Source organism: Notamacropus eugenii, chromosome 2, assembly GCF_028372415.1.
Source record: "Notamacropus eugenii isolate mMacEug1 chromosome 2, mMacEug1.pri_v2, whole genome shotgun sequence".
NCBI lineage: Eukaryota > Metazoa > Chordata > Mammalia > Diprotodontia > Macropodidae > Notamacropus > Notamacropus eugenii.
Window position 1 is genome coordinate 485,354,787 of NC_092873.1, and position 20,733 is coordinate 485,375,519.

Consider the following 20,733-nt stretch of genomic DNA (forward strand, 5'->3'; position numbering starts at 1 on the left):
TATTTGGACAATATAGGAGTTTTAATACCAAACTGTATATATACACACATATTTATATATTTTCATAATGCACACACATGTGCTTTACATGGTCAAAAAGTCCTTACTTCCCATTTACTTTATTCCACTTAGATACATTTGGTACATTTTGTATCCATGACCAAGAAAGAGAATATGATGAGGCCAACCACATGAAGGGATGTATTTTCTTGTGCCAATTCCAATGAAAACATAATCAAAAACTGTGGCTGCCTATGAATTAAAAAAATTTATGATGAACAGTAATGAACAAAGGCATCAGATATAAAGAAGTTTCTTTCAAGTCAGTCATCAAATCAGTTTTAAAAAAAGTTTATATTTTTCTTGCTTGTGATCCAAGAAGGGGCAGCATTTTCATTTCATCCACTCTATTCTTATGTATTTGAAAAGCTGGCGTCATCCACCGGCCACAGGAACACTGCTCACCATACCAGTTGAAGGAACCCAACTTAGCACTGCACTTTGGGCAAAGGAGCTAAAAATAAAACACAGAGTTACCTTTATAGACCAAACCCACTGACAAAGATGAATTGGCACTTCAAACTACAGGCAATAACCTAACACACAGAAACAAAAATCTCAGTAAAAGCAAACACAGGAAAACAAACAGAAAGTAAACCAGAATTCAGGTACGCTGCCAACGACATTGTGAAAACCACTTAGCTTTGCCTCGGTTATTCCATCTACAAACCAACCTAACTCTGTGAGATACTTGTGAAGCTCTTTAAGACCGAAGACATGACCAAAAACAGTAAAAATACTCGGCACTGATGTTGTTGTTGCATTTGTCGTTCATTTTCAAAAAGAACCATGACATCAGAGAAATGATGGCATGACTTGCGCTCGATTTTATTTTGAGTGAGGGGGGGCTCTGCAAGGTCACTATCCTCACTTTCTCCTCCTGAAACATCTGGATCCAGTGACCAGATATTTATCAGGATGACTGGAGACAGCCCAGGAAGTAAAAAGCTAAGGCCTTTTCAGGTACTCACTTAAAGTGAGGTAATGCCCATTCAACGAATAGGCCTCTTTAAGAAGTAGTCAGGGAATGGCCACTTTAGGAGCCTCAGGACCCTCAGGGTTTTTGTTTCAAAGAGAAACAGTTACTATTGACATTCAGTTGCACAGAAGCGGCACTTCTAGAGAAGCACTATTTAAAGAATGTAAATATTTGTTGTAAGCATTTTAAAAATTCCTATCTCTGATAGAAAGCAGGTGTGATTCTTATTCTGCAAAACTGTTCTAACTTTTCTTTAATCTGGAATATCAAAAAACATTCTTTTTTAAAAAACAAATTTAAATAATAGCATGATTTAAGAGTAAGAGTAAATTTAAAGAAATATAGTTGCTAAATAAAACATTATATTCAAAAAAAGGACAAAAAAAGTTTCACAGCAAACATGATATGGCCAGGTCAGCAACCAAAAAAGATGAGGGTCAAATGCCAATAAATTAAGAAAACTTTGATTTCTAAAATCCAACTAAAAGATCTCCAAAGTACTTAAAACTCATTTTCTCTAAAAAATGGTATCTGTTTATGGATCTCAAATTTTGCTGAATATATTGGAATTTATAAGCAATAGCAAATATTATAACAATTTATGCTACAACTATCTAATTTTCCTTTGTTTCAGAGACCAGCATTTCATGACACATAGAAAGTCAGCCTTGAAACCTGAAGACTTGGGTTTAAGTACTGCCTCTGACACTACCAGCTAGGTGAACCTGGGCAAGTCACTTTACTTCTCACAGTTTTAGCAACCTAAGACTTTAAGTAGCAGAGAAGGTGGCAATCTACATTGGTAGAACTGCCCTCCAAGTTCCCTATACCAGTGAAATCCCAGGACTAGTCCAGAGACCTAGTCTCTCATTCCTTGAGGATCAGCCTATTGGGAATTATCTTCTCTGTACTTATCGAGACTGGTCCTTGGAGAGCAGCCACAAAGCCCCTCCACATGATGGCAGGACCTACCTTAGCTTGGATCATCCTAGCATATCCTTTAAAAACCCATGCTATGATGAAGGTATAAACACAGATGGATTACCAATCAACAACTGAACACAAGATGTAGGGGTAAATGATATCATCCCAAAGGTTTGTATGTGACTAGAAGAGTTGGACCAGTCATATCTCAAAAGCAAAGGAAGAAAATCATCTTGCCCCTGGTGCTGCTTCCCTCATCATGTTAAGACATCAAGAAGGCCCCCAGTATGCTAGGTTGACCTCCATGCAGGATTTATAGAAGGATATGGACAAGAACTTTACAAGATGAAAAGGCATGGATGGGTTTTGGATTGCCTTCTTGGAAGGGAGCACCAAAATAGATGAGATCAAAGATTTATTGGAGGACTAAAGCATGTGTGTGTAAAAGACAATGGGGCATGTCTGTTTAAATTGCATTTCTACTCTGTGACCTGTCATGGAATGAATAGAAAAGTAGTAGGTGCTTACTATGTGTCAAGCTCCTGGCTAAGTGCTGGGGATACAAATACAAATGTAAGACTCTGTTCTCAAAAAATCCCCATTCTAATTAGAGGACATAACATATAGAAGAGGGTTCAGTTTTAGGGAAGATAGAAATGTCAGGTTGTACTTAGGGTGCCTTGGAAAGTCCTCAACCAATGGCTCTGGGTTACCTTGGGCAAGGTTGGAAGTGAAGGAGTAAGCATCAAGCCAAGGAGGGGGGCGGTGTTCAGTGTCTGGTAGTCTCAACTGGGGTGAAGGAAAGAAAAGACAGATGGTAATTTTAGGCACTAGAGAAGAATGACATTTTAAAAACTGTTGCAGAAGAAAAATTAGATAATTTATATGAAGGAAATCTCTCTAAGTAGAATAAACCAAATTAAATTCAGAGAGATTATACCTCTAACTTAATTTCATTGTGGGGTATTAACTACAAAGATGACTATTTTTATTACTAAAAACAGTTAACATGTAGAAACTATAAGAATTCAATCAAAATAGTACCATGAGAGAAATGATTTAAGATTTTCCCTTTTCTATTTCCTCATTTAGAATTCAGCCCCTTGTAGGTTATTCAGTTGGCATCTAAAGGACATTGCTGAGAGATGAGATTGTCCACATCCTCAAGGGACATGCTTTTCAATCTCAGGTAGGATTCTACCCAACTAGGAGATCTTACAAAGAGAATCTAGTCTAAGTGAGATCTTGCCCTTAGAAAATGAGCCCCTGTCTTGGAACATTCCTATAGAACTTAGGATGACTTAGTTTATGAAGGAAAAAACCAACCATTGAGGTCTGGGTAGAGATGGATTTTTTTTGCCCATATTATTGGAGGTAGCTGAGTCTCAAGATTAGGTTTTCTATGCAGAAGAAGCTGAAGACATTTTGCCCACCTCCTTATTAATCTGTCTACCCCTTCACTGATCCTTAACCAATCAAAGCTTATTCCCATCCTCAGGCATATGCCCTTTTCCAAAAGCTTTTTAAGCATTCAGAGGCCCCCAAGATTATCTTTGGTTTACAAGAGAAAGTCAAATGATCATCCTTTTATTAATTATTCACTAAACATAATTTATAAAGTGATTAATTACCCAGAAATTGTGTTTCTCAAACTTTCATTTGTCAGTCAGTTAATGAACAGAATCAGATATGGATTCATTAGTTTCTAGGAGATGACACCTCAAATAAACTAACAGTAGATTTTCATTAATTTTGAAAAACTGATTTAATATGTATGTCATTCATTTGATATTAGATTTTTATTTGCTCAGAAATAGTTTATCTTTGCAAACCTTAAATTGTTACCAAAATGTGAGTTATAATCTTCATTTTATAAACTATAATGATTCAGAGTTCTTTTATGTGTCCTCTGAATCTAAGTAATACTTTCCCAAGGTTACCAGACTGTTCAGTCACTGATATTAAAATTGTTGTTATTTAGTCATTTTTCAGTTATATCTGACTCTTCAAGGTTCCTTTTGAAGTTTTCTTGGCAAAGATGTTGCTAGCTAATTTTGATGAGGAATGCATGACCAGAGCCTTCTTCCCAAATGAATTTGGGTACCTACTTCTTGAGGGGGGAGATGATGAGATTAGCCAAAGACTTCAGGAGATGAAGAGATTCAAAAAGACTAGTGGATGAGATAATGAGATTCAAATAGGCTGGTCAGTGAAATACTAAAACTAACAGGGGCTCCTCTGCCCTGAGCAAATGGACTGGACAATGGAATCAAAACTCTAAGCTACAGGCCTCCTGGCTGTCAGATATCTGATTACCTCATCTCCCTGCCCACAGGGCACACTTCCTCTATAAGAATCCCTAGCTTCTCCTGGTTAGGGGTATTTTCTTTAAGGGGTATCTCCCAGTAGTAATGACGTTCCTTAGGGGACTATATTGAGACTTCCTTAAGAAGGAGCCTGCTTGGTGTGTTATCCAAATAAATGCCTTCACTTGATTTGGAGACAGCCTGAATGAATTCTTTCAGACAACACCAGGAGACAGACAGACACACACAGACGCACACACACATACACACTACCTTGCACCCCAGCATTTTGGTGACATGGCATCCCATAAAGTTTAAAGGATGTGGAAACTGAGGCAAACAGAGGTAAATGACTTGTCCAGGATCACACAACTAATAAGAATCTTCTTGACTCCAAGATGGGCACTCTATCCACTGTACTACCTAAATATCAGGTACTAAGATCTTGATATAAAAGAAGGTGTAATGGTAATTTAAGGTTAATGGGGGGGGGGGGGGGGGGGAGGAGCCAAAGATCTTCCCCACCCATTAATAGGTGTTAATTTCTATTGAGGCACTGGATCTGAGGGTCCTGCCCTCGGGCTCTGAAAAGTGTATAAATACTCTGAGGTGAGATTTTACTTTGGGGCTTAGTTTTTGGAATAAGTTTTGTGTGTCAGATGAGACTCTGGGAAGCTGCTAAGGAGGGCCCCCCACCCTTTGAAAACCCAGATGTTGGTGTTTCCCTCTCTGGTAACTATGTACGTATGGTCAGACAGTTGGATCTGTCTCTTGATCTTTACTTCTCTGTATTTTCTCTGACGTTCCAGGTGCTGACTTTTTCCTCTGAACTAAGTGGATGATTTACGTACTTGATTAAAGTAGATTTGTGACCTCTCAGAAGTTGCTTTCTTTTTAACAAAGCATATCTAAGAACCTGTCCAGCAGATCTTCCTGTATGTGTTCTTGCTGTTACAAAAGGGTCTTAAAAATTAAAAGATCTAGTTAAAAATTCTCAACCTTCAAAAAACAAGTAGTAAAGAAGGGTAAAGAAATCACACTACCCGACTGTGATATCTACTGAGCACTTACAAATATATTAATCACTACTTCAGCAAATATCTAAATGTCTATAGCACTGTGGAAGAGCTAGAAAAAAAAATTCCTTGTATTCTCAAAGAGTTTTTAATCTAACTGGAGAGTCAAAAACATCAACAATGAAATATGAAATTAAGTGAGATGTATATGTGTACACATATGTACATATATGTGTATGTACATACACATATAGCAGACAGTAGGTACCATCAAATTTTGAAGGGACAAGAGATTACTAGGGATTTGTTTCAGTTTCGAGATACACTGTGGTGGAACCATCTCAAAGAATTCAGAGTCAGACCACCTCTAATCCAAGTATAGGCATTTACTGAGGATTGACACTCCTCAGGATGCAGACTGAGGTCCAAGAGGAACCAGCAACTTCAGACAAAGCAAGATGGACTTTTATAGTATAAAGATGCAATTACATAACAGAAACTATGAATATTAAAAAGGAAGGAAAGGGTTTGTTAAACGATTAGGTAATAGGGAGGGATCCCAACATCAGTGGAATTGTGCATGTAATTACCCACAATGCATACAGAAAAACCCATTTGGGGTTATATAGGTATGATAATGATTTTATAATACGTCTCTCTACATTATAAGTTCGCCTAAAGGACAGCTTTTGCTATTACTGTGCAGATGCCTACTTGGGGAAAGTCTCTTCCATTGTTTTGGGGTCCACATCCTACTTGGCCATCCTGGTGGTGCTGCTTTCTGACTGACTGAGTACTGTGATCCTGTCTGAGACTAGGTGGTTATGATTGTGATTGAGTGCATGGACACAGCTGCTGTTTCTGTGGGGAATATAAGGAATGGGTCGGGGGCAATGGCTAACTAGAAGTAGTGGCTGGGATTCCATCACATGGACACATCTGCTGTTTCTGTGAGAAATATGAGTTCATGGACACATTTGTTGCTCTAGTGAGAAGTGAGGCCTATATGAAGAAGTCAGGACATTGAGTGGGGGGCATGTGAGTGGTGAGGTAGGGGCAGCAAACCATCTGCTAGGTGGGGCCTATAAGGCAGTTAGAATATTGGGGCTGGAGGCAGCTCTATTAGGATTCCATCATACTGAAGCAGTTAAAGAAGACTTTCATGAAGGTATTTGTGGGTATTGAGTTTGTCACTGTTCTCTAGTGGTAGTTGAGTGTGTTGTAATTTCTATCTCCTACTAGACTGAATTCTTCCAGGGTGAAGATTTGATCATCTGTTTCCTTACAAGGGCTTAATATAGAGCTGTGCACACGAAGGTGGTCAATGCCCCTGCAACTTCTCCCTGTGATTGTACAGCTCCTGCCAGAACCTCCATCTAAGGAGGGCATCCAGGTAAGCCATAGCGGATTCTTCTGCAAGCTTCATTCCTGACTTTCTCTACTATATTCCCTCTACCTGGGTGGTCCCACAGACCTATCCTACCCTTTCAACTTCCTCTAATGTGTCATCTTCTCCCATTAGAAAGTAAACTCCTGGAGGACAGGGCTTGACTTTCTAAATTGTATTTGTATTCCCAGAGTTTAGCCAAGTCTCTGACACATGGCAAGCACTTAAAACATGCTTATTGACTAAATGGATTGAAATGATTATTAACAACCAATATCTTGGAGAGAGTCAGATCTCTCCCCTTCTTCTAAATTCCTCACTTTAAAAAGTTCAGTTTCTTAAAGGACATTACTGATAATAAGGTTGAATTACTTTCTCCATCTTGGTCAGACCCCACTCAACTCACTGTGTTCTACTCTAGGAGAAGCCCATAGTGGAGACAGATCCTTTTCTCTATATAGCCCAGGGCTTCAAGTGGTCTGAGTAGAGAGATAAATTCTCTGTCCAAGGGTCACTCTCAGCTCCTCACTGACCACCTACTCTTTGAAGGGAATATAAACTATGAGCCTGCCCTGTCATGATTGTCTTTGGTCTAAGACAGAGAACCAAATGACTATCCTTTTATTAATAACCTGCTGGTCTTGTTAGTAAAATGATTAAATTACTCAGAAGTTCTCTCTCAAACCTTCTTAATCACCATGGAATAAAATTACAATATAAAATGAAGCTATCAATATTAACTTATTGGTATGACTAAAAATTATGGAGGAAAAATTGCATGTAAATTGCATCCTGAAAAGCTAGACCTTGGAAATACTTGGAAAAGTTTAACTACTTAAAGGAAGTATGTTTCTGGTTAATAAAGAGGAAAAATATAGAAGAAAAGAGAAATAGCAATTTTGTTCCATAAATTTGGGAAGACAGAGAATGAATTTACCATAAGTATCAAATGCTGAATCAAAAAGATGGAAAATGAGTTTTACTAATTTAATTATGCCAATCTAGTGTCCTTCACCAAAAAAAAAAAAAAGCACAGATTTAACATTCAATTGTCCTTAACTATCCCATGAATCATATAAAAACTTTTGTTCCTACACAGAATAAAGAAATTAGACTTCATTATTCTGCAATAGTTGTACAACAGTTTGTTGATAAACTATTAATAGATTTTTATGTGCAAACATGCAGGAGGGACATAATGGCATGTACTGTTGGTAAACAGGACAGGGCAGGACATGCATTAAAAAAATAGACAGATCATGAGAATATTGTGAAAAATACAAACATAAGAAAGAAAAATGAATTTAGTTGGTATAATGAAATTGCATTAAGCTGAATGTTGTACTCACCTGTCCATCCATCACACCCAACAATGCAGATTCCATCCACTGAACAGGTTCAATGAAATAAGAAGTACATTTAGCCTCATTCCCTGTGTTAATTATTAAAGGTGTCATTTTCTTATGAGCAAAAGCTGCTGGTGCACTTCCTTCACTATGATCCAAAATACTAGAACTCCGAAATAAGGAACGCCTGCAATTTTCAAACCACAGAGAACAACAGTAACCATAAAAAAGATTTCTAAAAATACATGAAATATGTGATTGTGGATCTTTTTTGTTTATTCAGCAAGTATTTCTTGAGAACCTAAGTATGGGCAGTGTACTTGCTACTCTAGGGAACACAAAGAAAACACAAAGAAAAATAAGAATAACTGTCCTCATGGAGTTAAGAGAGAAAAGAAGATACAACTGTAAAAAGAGGTAGAGTATGCAAGGGTAGTGAGAAAGGTACTGATGAAATGATATGGAAATTCAGAGGAGGAAGATTTCTTCAAGTTAATTAAGATCAGGGAAGGCTAAGTAGATCATAGAAGGGGCAGCATTTGAGCCAGGCCTTGACGGAAGTGTACATGGTCAGAGCTGGGGGAAGAGAGGATTGTGATTTGTTATTATAATACATTACTAGTTATTATTTATAATTGTCATAATACATATTAATAGCTATTTCTAGAATCATCATCAATAAGGCCTAGCTCAAATGCTGCTTCTTCCATAATCTACTGACTTTCCAGATCTTATCAACTTGAAGAAATCTTTTCCTCCTCTGAATTTTCATGTCATTTTGTCAGAAGCTTTATTATTATACTTTTATATCCTACATAATTTTACAGTTATATATTAATAATTATCATGATATCATGATATTAATAATAATGGTATTGCTGATGATGATACAGTGTTTGAAGGTTTGCAAAGTCTTTTCCATATGTTATCTCATCTGATCCTCACAGTAACCCTTTTAGGTAGGTACTGTTATCATTCTGATTTTTATGGATAGAACAGAGACAGACAGTGTTTTAGTGATCTGTCCTTGGTTACACTGTTAGGATTTGAGGCTGGATTTGAATTCAGAATTCCTGACTCCAAATGCAGCACTGTATGCACTGTAATAGGCTGCTGGAGGTATGAAGGGCATTCTAGGCCATGTAGAGGAAAATGTGAGCAGAGATATGGAGAAAGGAAAGCCTAGGACACCTCTGGGGAGCAGTCTAGTCTGAGTGGAACTGCAGGTAAAGTGTTGAATACTGCAGCGAGAGAGAATCGCAGCAAGGTAGGACCTTAAAAATCAGACAAAGGAGCATGGGCTCTCTGGAAGTCTCCATCATGCCAACCCCACTATGATGCAAGGCAGCTCCTATAATCCGGAATTACTTTGGTGTCTCTGACTCACATTCCTCTGTATGCCAAATTTAAATCTGAGATCTGAATTACAAATTATCTTTTATTCAGGAACACTGTCATTTTACCAAATTCAATAAACTAATAAGAAGAGATTGGAGCTTCGAACATGTTTCTTTATCTAACCAACATAAAATCTCTACAGTTCGCAAAATACTTTACCTGCACTTCCTACATTTGTAGAGGATCTCATTTTTCAATTCTTGGGAAATAAGAGTTGGATCAACAGCAAAGACTTCCTGTGGCAAATTCTGTAATTCTGTAAGGAACAATTACAATACCCCCAATTGTGGATATATAAACTTTGCATATTCAGGTAATACTTTGTTAATGAGAGGAGGAGAAGAAATGACAGCCTTAGAAATTAAGAATATTCCTCTTAGACTGAGAATCCAGACTCACCAGGATATTTCTCAGTAACTTTTTGTAAACGATATTGCTTATAAATTGCACTAGAGGTGTCCACTTCACAACCCATTGCCTGATAAAGCTTCAGTTGCCACTCAAAGCCCTCATTCATTCTGTGATAACAAACAAAAAACAGAATTCAACTTTTCTTTCAAGGAGGAAACACATCCTTTCTCATAGGGGCAAAAAAAAGCCAAAAACAATGAACACACTTAGCCTCTGGCTTGATGGTCTGGAGGTTGCCATAGGCGTCTTCAAAAGGGAGCTGCTCAGTCTTCATTAGGTAAGCAGTCACAACAGCAACGCTTCGACTCACGCCTGCATGACTGGAAAAAGTATTTGACAATTAAACTGTCAACTACAGAGGCAGGAATGTTTCTTTTGTTAATTACTGGTAAAATTCTGTCCCATTTTTATCCGGTTCTGCTATTAAAGCAAATGTTTTTCCCTTTAATATCCAACCAATACACACCCACACCCACATCCATACACACACATACACACACACAAATGTGGAGTTTAAAAACTCATGCCTCTGGATTTCCCAACACAATAGTTAAAACAGCCCAGCATCAGTGAAGTAACTCCAACTCCATGCAGCAACAAAAGAAAATCACCAGCGTTAAGAGCTGTTAACTGAACTTGTCTTTTTGAGTTGCCATATTTTTCCAGAAACACTAGACCCAGAACATGCAGGAGGCCCTGCATATGTCAAGGATGAAGCTCCCCTTGAGCTGTACCCAAGCTAGACTCCCTGTATGTCCTTGGGAGGCAAGACTAGGAAAAGGCTTGTGCACTGGGGCCTTTGCAGATAAGCAGCCCCTCCGATCTTCATAGTCTAGCAGTTCCCAAGGAAAAAGCAGGCAGCTTTTGCCACTGCCTGGCTCTTTGCCTTCAGGAGGGGTTTCGTCCTTTTCCCACTTTTACTCTACCTTTCCCCTCCCGTGCCACGCCCCTTTAAAAGGAAATGTGTTTGCTTCTGCTCCTTTTGCTGCACTGTCATAAATATGCAAATTTCTGTAAGGAGTAGGAACTCTGGGTTGGACATGTATGGTTCATTTCTCTTGTAACAAACCTGGTTTTCACCTAAGTCTCATGACGTGATTGCCTGTTGACGCCAGCCTTGCATACATCAGTCTCATTGTAAGGTACAAATTTCCCTCCTATCCTCTCAATGATCTGAGATGTTGGAATGTGTAAATTCTACACACTCCACAGGGCTTTTGTGTGATCTGAATGCAGTGGAAAGACCACACTGGCTCTAGTGCCAGAGGTATCTTGGCAATTTGGAAGAAGACTGATTATATTGGGCAAGCTATTTAACCTCTCTGGGCCTAGGTTTTGTCATCTGTAAAAAGAGAGAACTGGAGATGGCCTCTGAGGTACCCTGCAGCTCTAGCTCTCTAGTTCTACCATGCAGCACTAATTTGGAATATGGCCCAAGGTCTATGCCTACTTGTGGAAGACAAGGTGGCACATTGGAAAATAGAATAGATCCGTAAGTCCTTCTCTTCCTTTGCTTTGGTTTAATCATCTGTAAAATGGTGGGAGGGGGGAATTACAACACATACACAACCTACTTCACAGGGTAACTGAGGAAAGTGCTTTCTAAGGTGTCAAAAACTATGTAAATTTAAGTGGTTGTTATATGCTCACTGTGTATATAAAAATAACATGAATAAGAAAGCATTTATTAAGGGTTTGCTATGTGCCAAGAATAGTGCTAAGAATGGAGAATATGTTGAAAATAGAAAAAGTACTTTCTTTTCTATTTAAATGACAACAGTGCCTATCACAGCTGTGTGATTATTCAAATCTATGTAAGTCACTTTAAAGTTTAAACTTAAAGCAACATTCCATCATAATAGCTAGATTTATATAGTATTGAAAGGTTTACAATGTGCTTTACATGTTGTCTTATTTGATTTTCACTACAACTCTGTGAGGAGGGATTGGGATTGCTATTTTATAGATGAGGAAACTGAGGCTGAGAGAGGGTAAATAGTTTACTCAGGGCCACAAACTGTCAGGATTTGAACTCTTGTCTCCCTGACTCCAATTTAGGACCTTATTCACAGTGATACCTCACTGAACCTACAATGCTGTGGGCATAATGCCAGGGGTATAGCACAGGTCCTGGCACACAGCAGGCTCTTGACTATTGACTGAGTAGTCTCCAAAGAAACAAAAACAAAGATGAAACAATCCCTGACCTTGAGGTGCCTATTATATTCACAGAAGATAACAAGCAAGTATATATCCCCCAATTCTATCCACTCTGACACATGCAAAATAAATTTGAGCTAATTGGGGGACAGAGGCACTAACAAGGGAAGAGGGATTAGGAAAGTCCTTTTGTAGAAAGTGGTGCTTGAGCTGAGCTTGGAAGGAGACTAGAAATTCTAGCAGGCAGGGGCAAGGAGGGAGTACATTCCATGCATGAGGGAGAGTCAGGCCAAAGGCTAGGACAGGAGTGGGGAACCTACAGCCTTGAGGCCACACGTAGCCTGGAAGTGGCAGGTTCCCCCATCCCTGGGCTAGATGAGGGAGATGGGGATGTCATGAGTGAGGGGCAACTGTATAATGCAGGAAGGGGAATAACATATAAGAAGGCTAGGAAAGCAGGTCAGTCCCAGGTTGTGAAAGACTAAATGCCAAATGGAAGAGTTTGTGTTTTACACTAGAGTTAATAGGGAGCCACTGAAATTTACTGATTTGTGAAGCAACACAGGGTCAGAGTCAAGCTCTAGGAAAACAGCCTGAACTGAAATGGGATGACAAGTGAGACTGGGTGGCCAATTAAGCAAGTGCAGTAGACCAAGTAAAAGCTGACAAGGGCTGGGTGGCAGCTCAGGAAGGAAGAGGAGGTGATAGAAGAGGAAATGTTGTGGAGGCAGAGTGTCCAGGACTCAGAGAACGGCTGTGCTGAGGTTAAGGGAAAGGAGGAACTGGGAGGAGCACAGCACAGGATTCAAAGCTGGCGACTCACAGGATGGTGCTGCTCTTTAGCGAAATCAGAAATTTGGAAGAAGGGCATATTTAGGAGAAAGACAAGTTCTATTCTGGTCATATTGAGATTGAGATGACTGCTGGATGTATAGTTAGGAATAAGCTGTTGGGGACATAGGACTCATGAAATAGGCCAGGGCTGGAAATGCAGGTTTGGGAGTTATCTGTGTAGAAATGAAAATTTAGCCCAAAGGAGTCGGTGACATAACCAAGACACAATGAGGAGGAAGAAGAGAGAAAGCCCAAGAAAGAGACTGCAGGGGCATTCATAGTTATGGGGCAGGTTATAGATGATGATCCTGCAAAGGAAACTGAGATGGAGCAGTCAAAGAAATAAGAGATCCAAGGGGGAATAGGGTAGAGAAAACCTGGAGAGGTGAGTAGCAAGTGATACAATGATCTAAAGATTTCTCCTAGAATTGTAAAGTACCTTAGATAACATGCAGTTCACCCCTCTCCCATTTTTACAAATGCAGAAAATGATGCCCAAAAAATTTAAGGGACTTAACGCAGCTCAGATAGGCAGAAACTCCAACAGACATCAAGTTAATTTCCTTGCTTTAAAAGTATTCCTAAAGTACAGGCTTGATCCTTGCTCAACAAACTCCAGGGGTTCTTAAGCACTTCTGGGATCAAATATAAAACCCTCTGGCCCCTTCCTACATTTCCAATCTTTTGACACTTTACTTCCTTCCTGCATACTCTACAATTTAACATTTCCTTTCTGCTCTTCCTCATATAGGACATTTCATTTCCTAGCCCTGGGCATTTTTGCTGGCTGTTCCCGTTGCCAGGAATGCTTTCCCTCCTAACCTCCAAGTCCTGGCTTCCTTCAAGACTCAACTCAAATTCCACTTTCTGTGACAGGCCTTTCCTGTTCTCAGTTGCTGGGACCTTCCCTGTGAGATTACCTTTGACCTACTGTATTTGTCTCTTCTATGTACTTGGTGGTTTGCATGTGGTGTCCCTCCATTAGACTGTAAGATCTTTAAGATCAGATTGTATTTTTCTGTTTTTTTTTTTAATTCCTAGAGCTTAGCACAATGAGTAGTATATAATAAGCACTTAAAAAATGCTTTCTGATTGATGAATATCAAATGGAGATTCAAATCCAGTTCCTTCTACTATAACACACTGATGCTATCACTTCTTATATTTTAGAACATTTACTTTAATTTTCAAAATCTATTTGACATATCTATTCTTCATTCTGCTGTATCAGAGAATTACAGAACAAAGAGCTGAGAGTTGAAAGAGACCTTAAACCCTTCTTTACAAATGGGGAATCTGAGGCTCATGGTGTTTAATGCCTTCTACTGAGTTCACATACACACTCCCTGAATATAACCTGTTGCCAACCACATGCAATCATGACCAAGGAAGACCGCTGCATTTGCTTTGCTAAGAAGGCCACCAGAAAGCACAAACATTGTTGAGGTGCCTCTGTTTACCTGAAGTCAAATGCCCTCCTAGACATACTGATTCCTCGTTGTTGCTTATTATAGGATGCCCCAACTTGAGAAACTTTTAAATGACAACAGCTATACAAAATAGTTGGCTGATGTAAGAGCAAGAAAAGGCTTATCATTTTCCTGAGTTCCAGTATTCCCTTCCAAGCTTGTAGGGTGGGAGAGGGGATGCCCCAGCCATGTGTCATTGACAGATATTTTGTTACAAATATGTGCTCTAAGAGGTAACTATGTTTCCAGGCTACTCTACAAAAGTCCATTCTGCCCACAATGTAGCCGAAGTACAGAACTAAGGTGTGTGTGCATGTGTGTGTTTACGATAATAAAAAATAAAGGGAAGAATTGAGGCACAGATTGGGAAATGTGGCTCGGGGAAGTTAGCCAAGGTACCGTGACCAGTTAGCATCCCTGGCCTTGATGTTGCTGCTTTTTAGTCTTGTTTGACTCTTCATGACCCCATTTGAGGTTTTCTTGGCAGAGATACTGGAGTGGCATGCCATTTCCTTCTCCAGTTCATTTTACGAATGAGGAAACTGAGGCAAAGAGGGTGAAATGACTAGCCCAGCGTCTTCCTAACTCCAGGTCCTGCACTCTACGCACTGCGCCACCTAGCGGCCCACCAACTTGCATGCGGGGCTTAATCCGCAAGGTGAGAGCAGGGAGGGGGAGCGAGGCGCAACAGGAGCTCCCCACCACGTGTTCGCTTCTATTTAAAACACTTCGGCCGTCCTCGGGGAGCCAGGAACGGAGCGTGCAGTTCCCGGCTCTCCCCCGGCCCAGCTTCCACCCACACAGCAGCCGCTTTTCCCAAGAGCCCTTCTAGGAGGCGGGGCGACCCCCTACGCCACGCCCACCGCCCCTGCACGCTCACCAATGCACGAGCACGGCGGCGCTGTCGGCGCGTGCCCGGCCGATGAAGGCGACGCAGCGATCCAACTGACTGAGCAGGTCCGTCTCGGGCTCGTCCCGCGCGGAGATGAAGAGGGTCTGCAGGCCCTCGACGTCTCCGCTCGGCTCCTCGGTGTCCACTGTCAGTACAGCCGTGACTCCTGCCTCCTTCAGCCGGCTTCGCTCGCCGGCAGCGGCCCCGCCCAGATAGAGGCCCGGCCGCACCTCCAGCAGCTCGGGCGCCGCCATGGCTCGGGACGCCGCCGTCGCTCAGGGTTTCCAACATGGCAGCGCCCAGTGGTCTAAGTGGAGGACCGCCTTACCATCGAGACGCGTCGCCGGAAGTCTGGCTAGAGGGGCCTTCCGGCCGGCAGGAGGCGCGCGCTGGAGGTTGGGAGGATTTAGCTGATGGCTCCCTTTGTGGGGCGGATCCCTTCGATTCGATTCCTTGTATTCAACAAACGTTTATGGAATGTATTAAAAAAAAAAAAAAAACCCTGGGAACGCACCACGCCCTCTTCAATCTGCCAATGCCGAGTCCTGCAAAATGCAGTTTTTTTTAAAGTTGTTCTGGATTTGATCAACGAGTTCCTTGTGTATCCACAGCCTTCACTTTATCCAACTGACCCATTTATTCCTCACTGACACTTTTTGGTATCCTCATAATTTCACTCTTGGGAATGTGATTCCTCATGAGGTGAATTATTCCTGTTTAAAATGTCTGGTCATGGCCACCTTCACTTACTTCACCCATGGCCAGTAAACACATCCTCTGTCTTTACTCTCCTTGGATACATTCCTTGAGAAAGGTTTATACAAAGGATGCTTCACTTTTTCCTAAAACCTCCACCATCTGGCCTCTGACATCCTTCCATTGCAACTACACTCCAGAGTCATCAATGAAAGCTTTAATTGCTAAACCTCTAGATTTTCATGACATTCCTCCCTTCTAGTTCTTCTGGTCTGCTCCACAGTCTCCTTTGCTGGATCTTCATCCGTGTCACCCTGTTCTGAGTCCACTTTTCTTTCTGTACCATCTCCTTCGGTGATCTCCTCCATTTCCACCAGTTCTAACATCTGCACAGATGATTCTCATATTTATATCCAGCCTGTGTCTTTCTTCTGATCTCCATTCCTGCAACACCAACTCCCTTTTGGACATTTTGAAGTGCATGCTCTTAGGCTTCTCAAAGCTAACTTGACCAAAACAAAATTCATTATATTTTCTTCCAAACTTTGCCATCCTCTACCTCATTTCCCCATTTTTTCTATTGCTGTCCAGGATACCATCATCCTTCTAATAGCTCAAATTTACAACCTAAGTATCATCCTTGACTCATTTCTTACATTTACCTCATACATCAATCTGTTGTCAAACTGTTTTTTTCCTTCACAATAGAAATACTCCTTCAATAAAAAAGAGTATGTATATATATATATACACACACACATACATAAATATGTGTGTATGTACACAAATACAACCAAGGGATGGTGACTTCTATATCCTGACATCCTTGCACACTCCCTCATCATCTCTAGACTGGACTATTACAGTAGCCTTCTAATTGGCCCCTTTGCCTCAACTCTCCTCACTCTAATCCGTTCTTGACTCATCCACCAAAGTGAGTTCCCTAAAGGTCTTCTCCCTAATGAATATACTCCAGTAGCTTATGTACAGGATCAAATATAAAATATGGCATTTAAAGCACTTCATCCTGTAGACCCTTCTCCCTTCCTTTCCAGTCTTACACTTTATTCCCTGCTGTGATCCAGCTACACTGACCTACTTGCTTTCTTACCTTTCTTTCTTCCATCTCCTAACTCTACTTTTGTACTGCTTGTCCTTCATGCTTGGAATGCTCTCCATTGTTTTTGACTCCTAGCTTCCCTGACATCCTTCAAGACTCAACTCAAATTCTACAGTCAGCAGGAAGATTTTCCTGATCTCCTTCCCTCCTATTCTCTGATCCAGTCTTAGATGACCTTGAATCTATTCTGTATATGTCTTGTATGTGCATCGTTGTTTACATGTTGTCTACCCTGTTAGAACGTAAACCCTTTGAGACTAGAGGCAGGACTTTTACGCATCTTGGTAACCTCATTATTTAGCACAGTATCTGTTATATAGTAATTATATTAAATGTTTGTTAACATGTGACTGGCTACCTATCTTTTTTTCTAAATTCTTTGACAAATACACTCTCAAAATATAGAATGTATATTAGATATTGTTTGGCTAACTGATATCATGAAATCTAAAAGGACCATGGAATCTTCTTCCCAAGGTCTGCGTGTTTATACTTGAGCAAACTGTAGAAATTATTCAGAATCAGGGAGGGATATGGTAAGGAATAAGGCAATATAAATACTGAATCTGTCTATGTATGTATTGATCTTTACCTAGATATAGATATATAGATACAGATATGTTTTAAAATGTTAACCACTATTTACCATGGGTTTGAAGTGTAGAGATTTTTTTTCTTTTAGCAAACTATGATCCAATTAGTGCTTTATTATCTCAGGGTAGCTACTCAGAAGACAGGGAACCTAAGTACCTTGGTAGGGTTTACCCAGAATTCCCCAAGTTTATGGGGTCTGCCTTTGACTTTGAACTAGAACAGGATTGTACTAAAGCAGTACCTTATTACAGCTTTATAACCTCCACCACCATATAAAAGAGCCATCATAGCTTCCTAGGTAATGCTAGCATAAGCAGAACAATGGGCCTTGGGCAGCCATTAACGAGGATGTTCCCAGCATCAATGAATCCGAAACAAATTGCTGAGGGAGCATGATCAAGGAGAAAAAAAAATGTCTCTCTCCTCTCTTTCTGTCCAGGGCAAAGCCTGACGGTTTGAAACCCAAATAGGCTTTGGAAGCTTATTTCTTTTTTTATATTAATCATATTTAGTTTTTTATTATAATGGTTTATTTTTCCCAATTACATATAAAGACAAATTTTTTTTAATTAATTAAATTTATTTATTTAACTTTTAACATTCATTTTCACAAAATTTTGGGTTACAAATTTTCTCCTCTTTTATCCCCTCCCCCCCCAAACACCAAGCATTCTAATTGCCCCTATGACCAATCTGCTCTCTCTTCTATCATCCCTCTCTGCCCTTGTCTCCGTCTTCTCTTTTGTCCTGTAGGGCCAGATAGCTTTCTATACCCCTTTACCTGTATTTCTTATTTCCTAGTGTCAAGAACATTACTTGACAGTTGATCCTAACACTTTGAGTTCCAACTTCTTTACCTCCCTCCCTCTCCACCCCTTCCCTTTGGAAGGCAAGCAATTCAATATAGGCCAAATCTGTGTAGTTTTGCAAATGACTTCCATAATAGTTGTGTTGTATAGGACTAACTATATTTCCCTCCATCCTATCCTGTCCCCCATTACTTCTATTCTCTTTTGATCCTATCCCTCCCCATGAGTGTCGACCTCGAATTGCACTCTCCTCCCCATGCCCTCCCTTCTATCATCCCCCCCACCCTGCTTGTCCCCTTATCCCCCACTTTCCTGTATTGTGAGATAGGTTTTCCTACCAAAATGAGTGTGCATTTTATTCTTTCCTTTAGTGGAATGTGATCAGAGTAGACTTCATGTTTTTCTCTCAGCTCCCCTCTTTATCCCTCCACTAATGAGTCTTTTGCTTGCCTCTTTTATGAGAGATAATTTGCCCCATTCAATTTCTCCCTTTCTCCTCGCAATGTCTTTCTCTCTCACTGCTTGATTTCATTCTTTTTTTTTAAGATATGATCCCATCCTCTTCAATTCACTCTGTGCACTCTGTCTCTATGTATGTGTGCATGTGCGCATGTGTGTGTGTGTAATCCCACCCAGTACTCAGATACTGAAAAGTTTCAAGAGTTACAAATATTGTCTTTCCATGTAGGAATGTAAAGAGTTCAGCTTTAGTAAGTCCCTTATGACTTCTCTTTGCTGTTCACCTTTTCATGGTTCTCTTCATTCTTGTGTTTGAGAGTCAAATTTTCTTTTCAGCTCTGGTCTTCTCATCAAGAATGCTTGAAAATCCTCTATTTCATTGAATGACCAATTTTTCCCCTGAAGTATTATACTCAGTTTTGCTGGGTAGGTGATTCTTGGTTTTAGTCCTAGTTCCTTTGACTTCTGGAATATCCTATTCCATGCCCTTCGATCCCTTAATGTAGAAGCTGCTAGATCTTGTGTTATCCTGATTGTATTTCCACAATACTTGAATTGTTTCTTTCTAGCTGCTTGCAATATTTTCTCCTTGACCTGGGAACTCCGGAATTTGGCCACAATGTTCCTAGGAGTTTCTCTTTTTGGATCTCTTTCAGGCGGTGTTCTGTGGATTCCTTGAATATTTATTTTGCCCTCTGGTTCTAGAATCTCAGGGCAGTTTTCCTTGATAATTTCATGAAAGATGATGTCTAGGCTCTTCTTTTGATCATGGCTTTCAGGTAGTCCCATAATTTTTAAATTGTCTCTCCTGGATCTATTTTCCAGGTCTGTTGTTTTTCCAATGAGATATTTCACATTATCTTCCATTTTTCCATTCTTCTCTCTTTGTTCTGTGATTTCTTGGTTTTGCATAAAGTCCTTAGCCTCCATCTGTGCCATTCTAATTTTGAAAGAACTATTTTCTTCAGTGAGCTTTTGAATCTCCTTTTCCATTTGGCTAATTCTGCTTTTGAAAGCATTCTTCTCCTCATTGGCTTTTTGAACCTCTTTTGCCAATTGAGTTAGGCTAGTTTTCAAGGTGTTAATTTCTTCAACATTTTTTTGGGTCTCCTTTAGCAGGGAGCTGATTTGCTGTTCATGCTTTGACTTCATGTCTCTCATTTCTCTTCCCAGCTTTTCCTCTACCTCTCTAACTTGATTTTCAAAATTCTTTTTGAGCTCTTCCATGGCCTGAGCCCATTGGGTGGGCTGGGACACAGAAGCCTTGATTTCTGTGTCTTTGCCTGATGGTAAGCATTGTTCTTCCTCATCAGAAAGGAAGGGAGGAAATGCCTGTTCATCAAGAAAGTAACCTTCTATAGTCTTATTTCTTTTCCCTTTTCTGGGCATTTTCCCAGCCAGTGACTTGACCTCTGAATATTCTCCTCACACCCACCTCACCTCCTGATCCTCCCAGCCAGCGTTTGGGGTCTGAGATTCAAATGCTGCTTCCAGCCTTAGGGCTTTTGGTGGGGGCAGGGCTCCTATTCAGTGTGAGATTAAGTTCAGATGCTCAGGGCAGGGCAGGGCTGCCTCTCAGGCTCAGTTCCCTCAGGGGGTTTATGCACAGACCTTCCACAATGGATCCAGGCTCCTGCCCCCTTGGGGAGCCCCTGTCTGCAGCCGCCTCTCAGCTTCTACCTCCCGGGGGGGGGAGGGGGCCTGAGTTATGGGGGCACCCCACTCCCCTCTCAATCCACCAAAGAGACTCTCTCACCAACCCCCATTACCTGTGGGTGGAGGGACTTGTGCGGCCGCTGGAGATCCCGTCCCTGAAGCCTGCTCGGATCTGTATCTCTTGGTGCCGCAGCTGCGGCAGGTCTGGGCTGGGCTC

General features: G+C 40.6%; 1 protein-coding gene across 2 annotated transcripts; it reads right to left on the reverse strand.

Moving 5' to 3' along the window:
• On the reverse strand, positions 1 to 15,676 carry DUSP12 (dual specificity phosphatase 12). Of its 2 annotated transcripts, XM_072648821.1 has the most exons (7): positions 15,171 to 15,676; positions 10,034 to 10,147; positions 9,816 to 9,934; positions 9,576 to 9,672; positions 8,022 to 8,205; positions 2,677 to 2,752; positions 1 to 514 (listed from the first exon to the last, which is right to left on the reverse strand). In XM_072648821.1, exons 1-7 carry the CDS (start codon positions 15,434 to 15,436, stop codon positions 489 to 491), a joined length of 882 nt encoding a protein of 293 aa, XP_072504922.1. In that variant the 5' UTR covers positions 15,437 to 15,676; the 3' UTR covers positions 1 to 488. The 2 variants fall into 2 exon arrangements, with proteins under 2 accessions (XP_072504922.1, XP_072504921.1); XM_072648820.1 differs by lacking the exon at positions 2,677 to 2,752.
• Between the last annotated feature and the right edge of the window lie 5,057 nt (positions 15,677 to 20,733).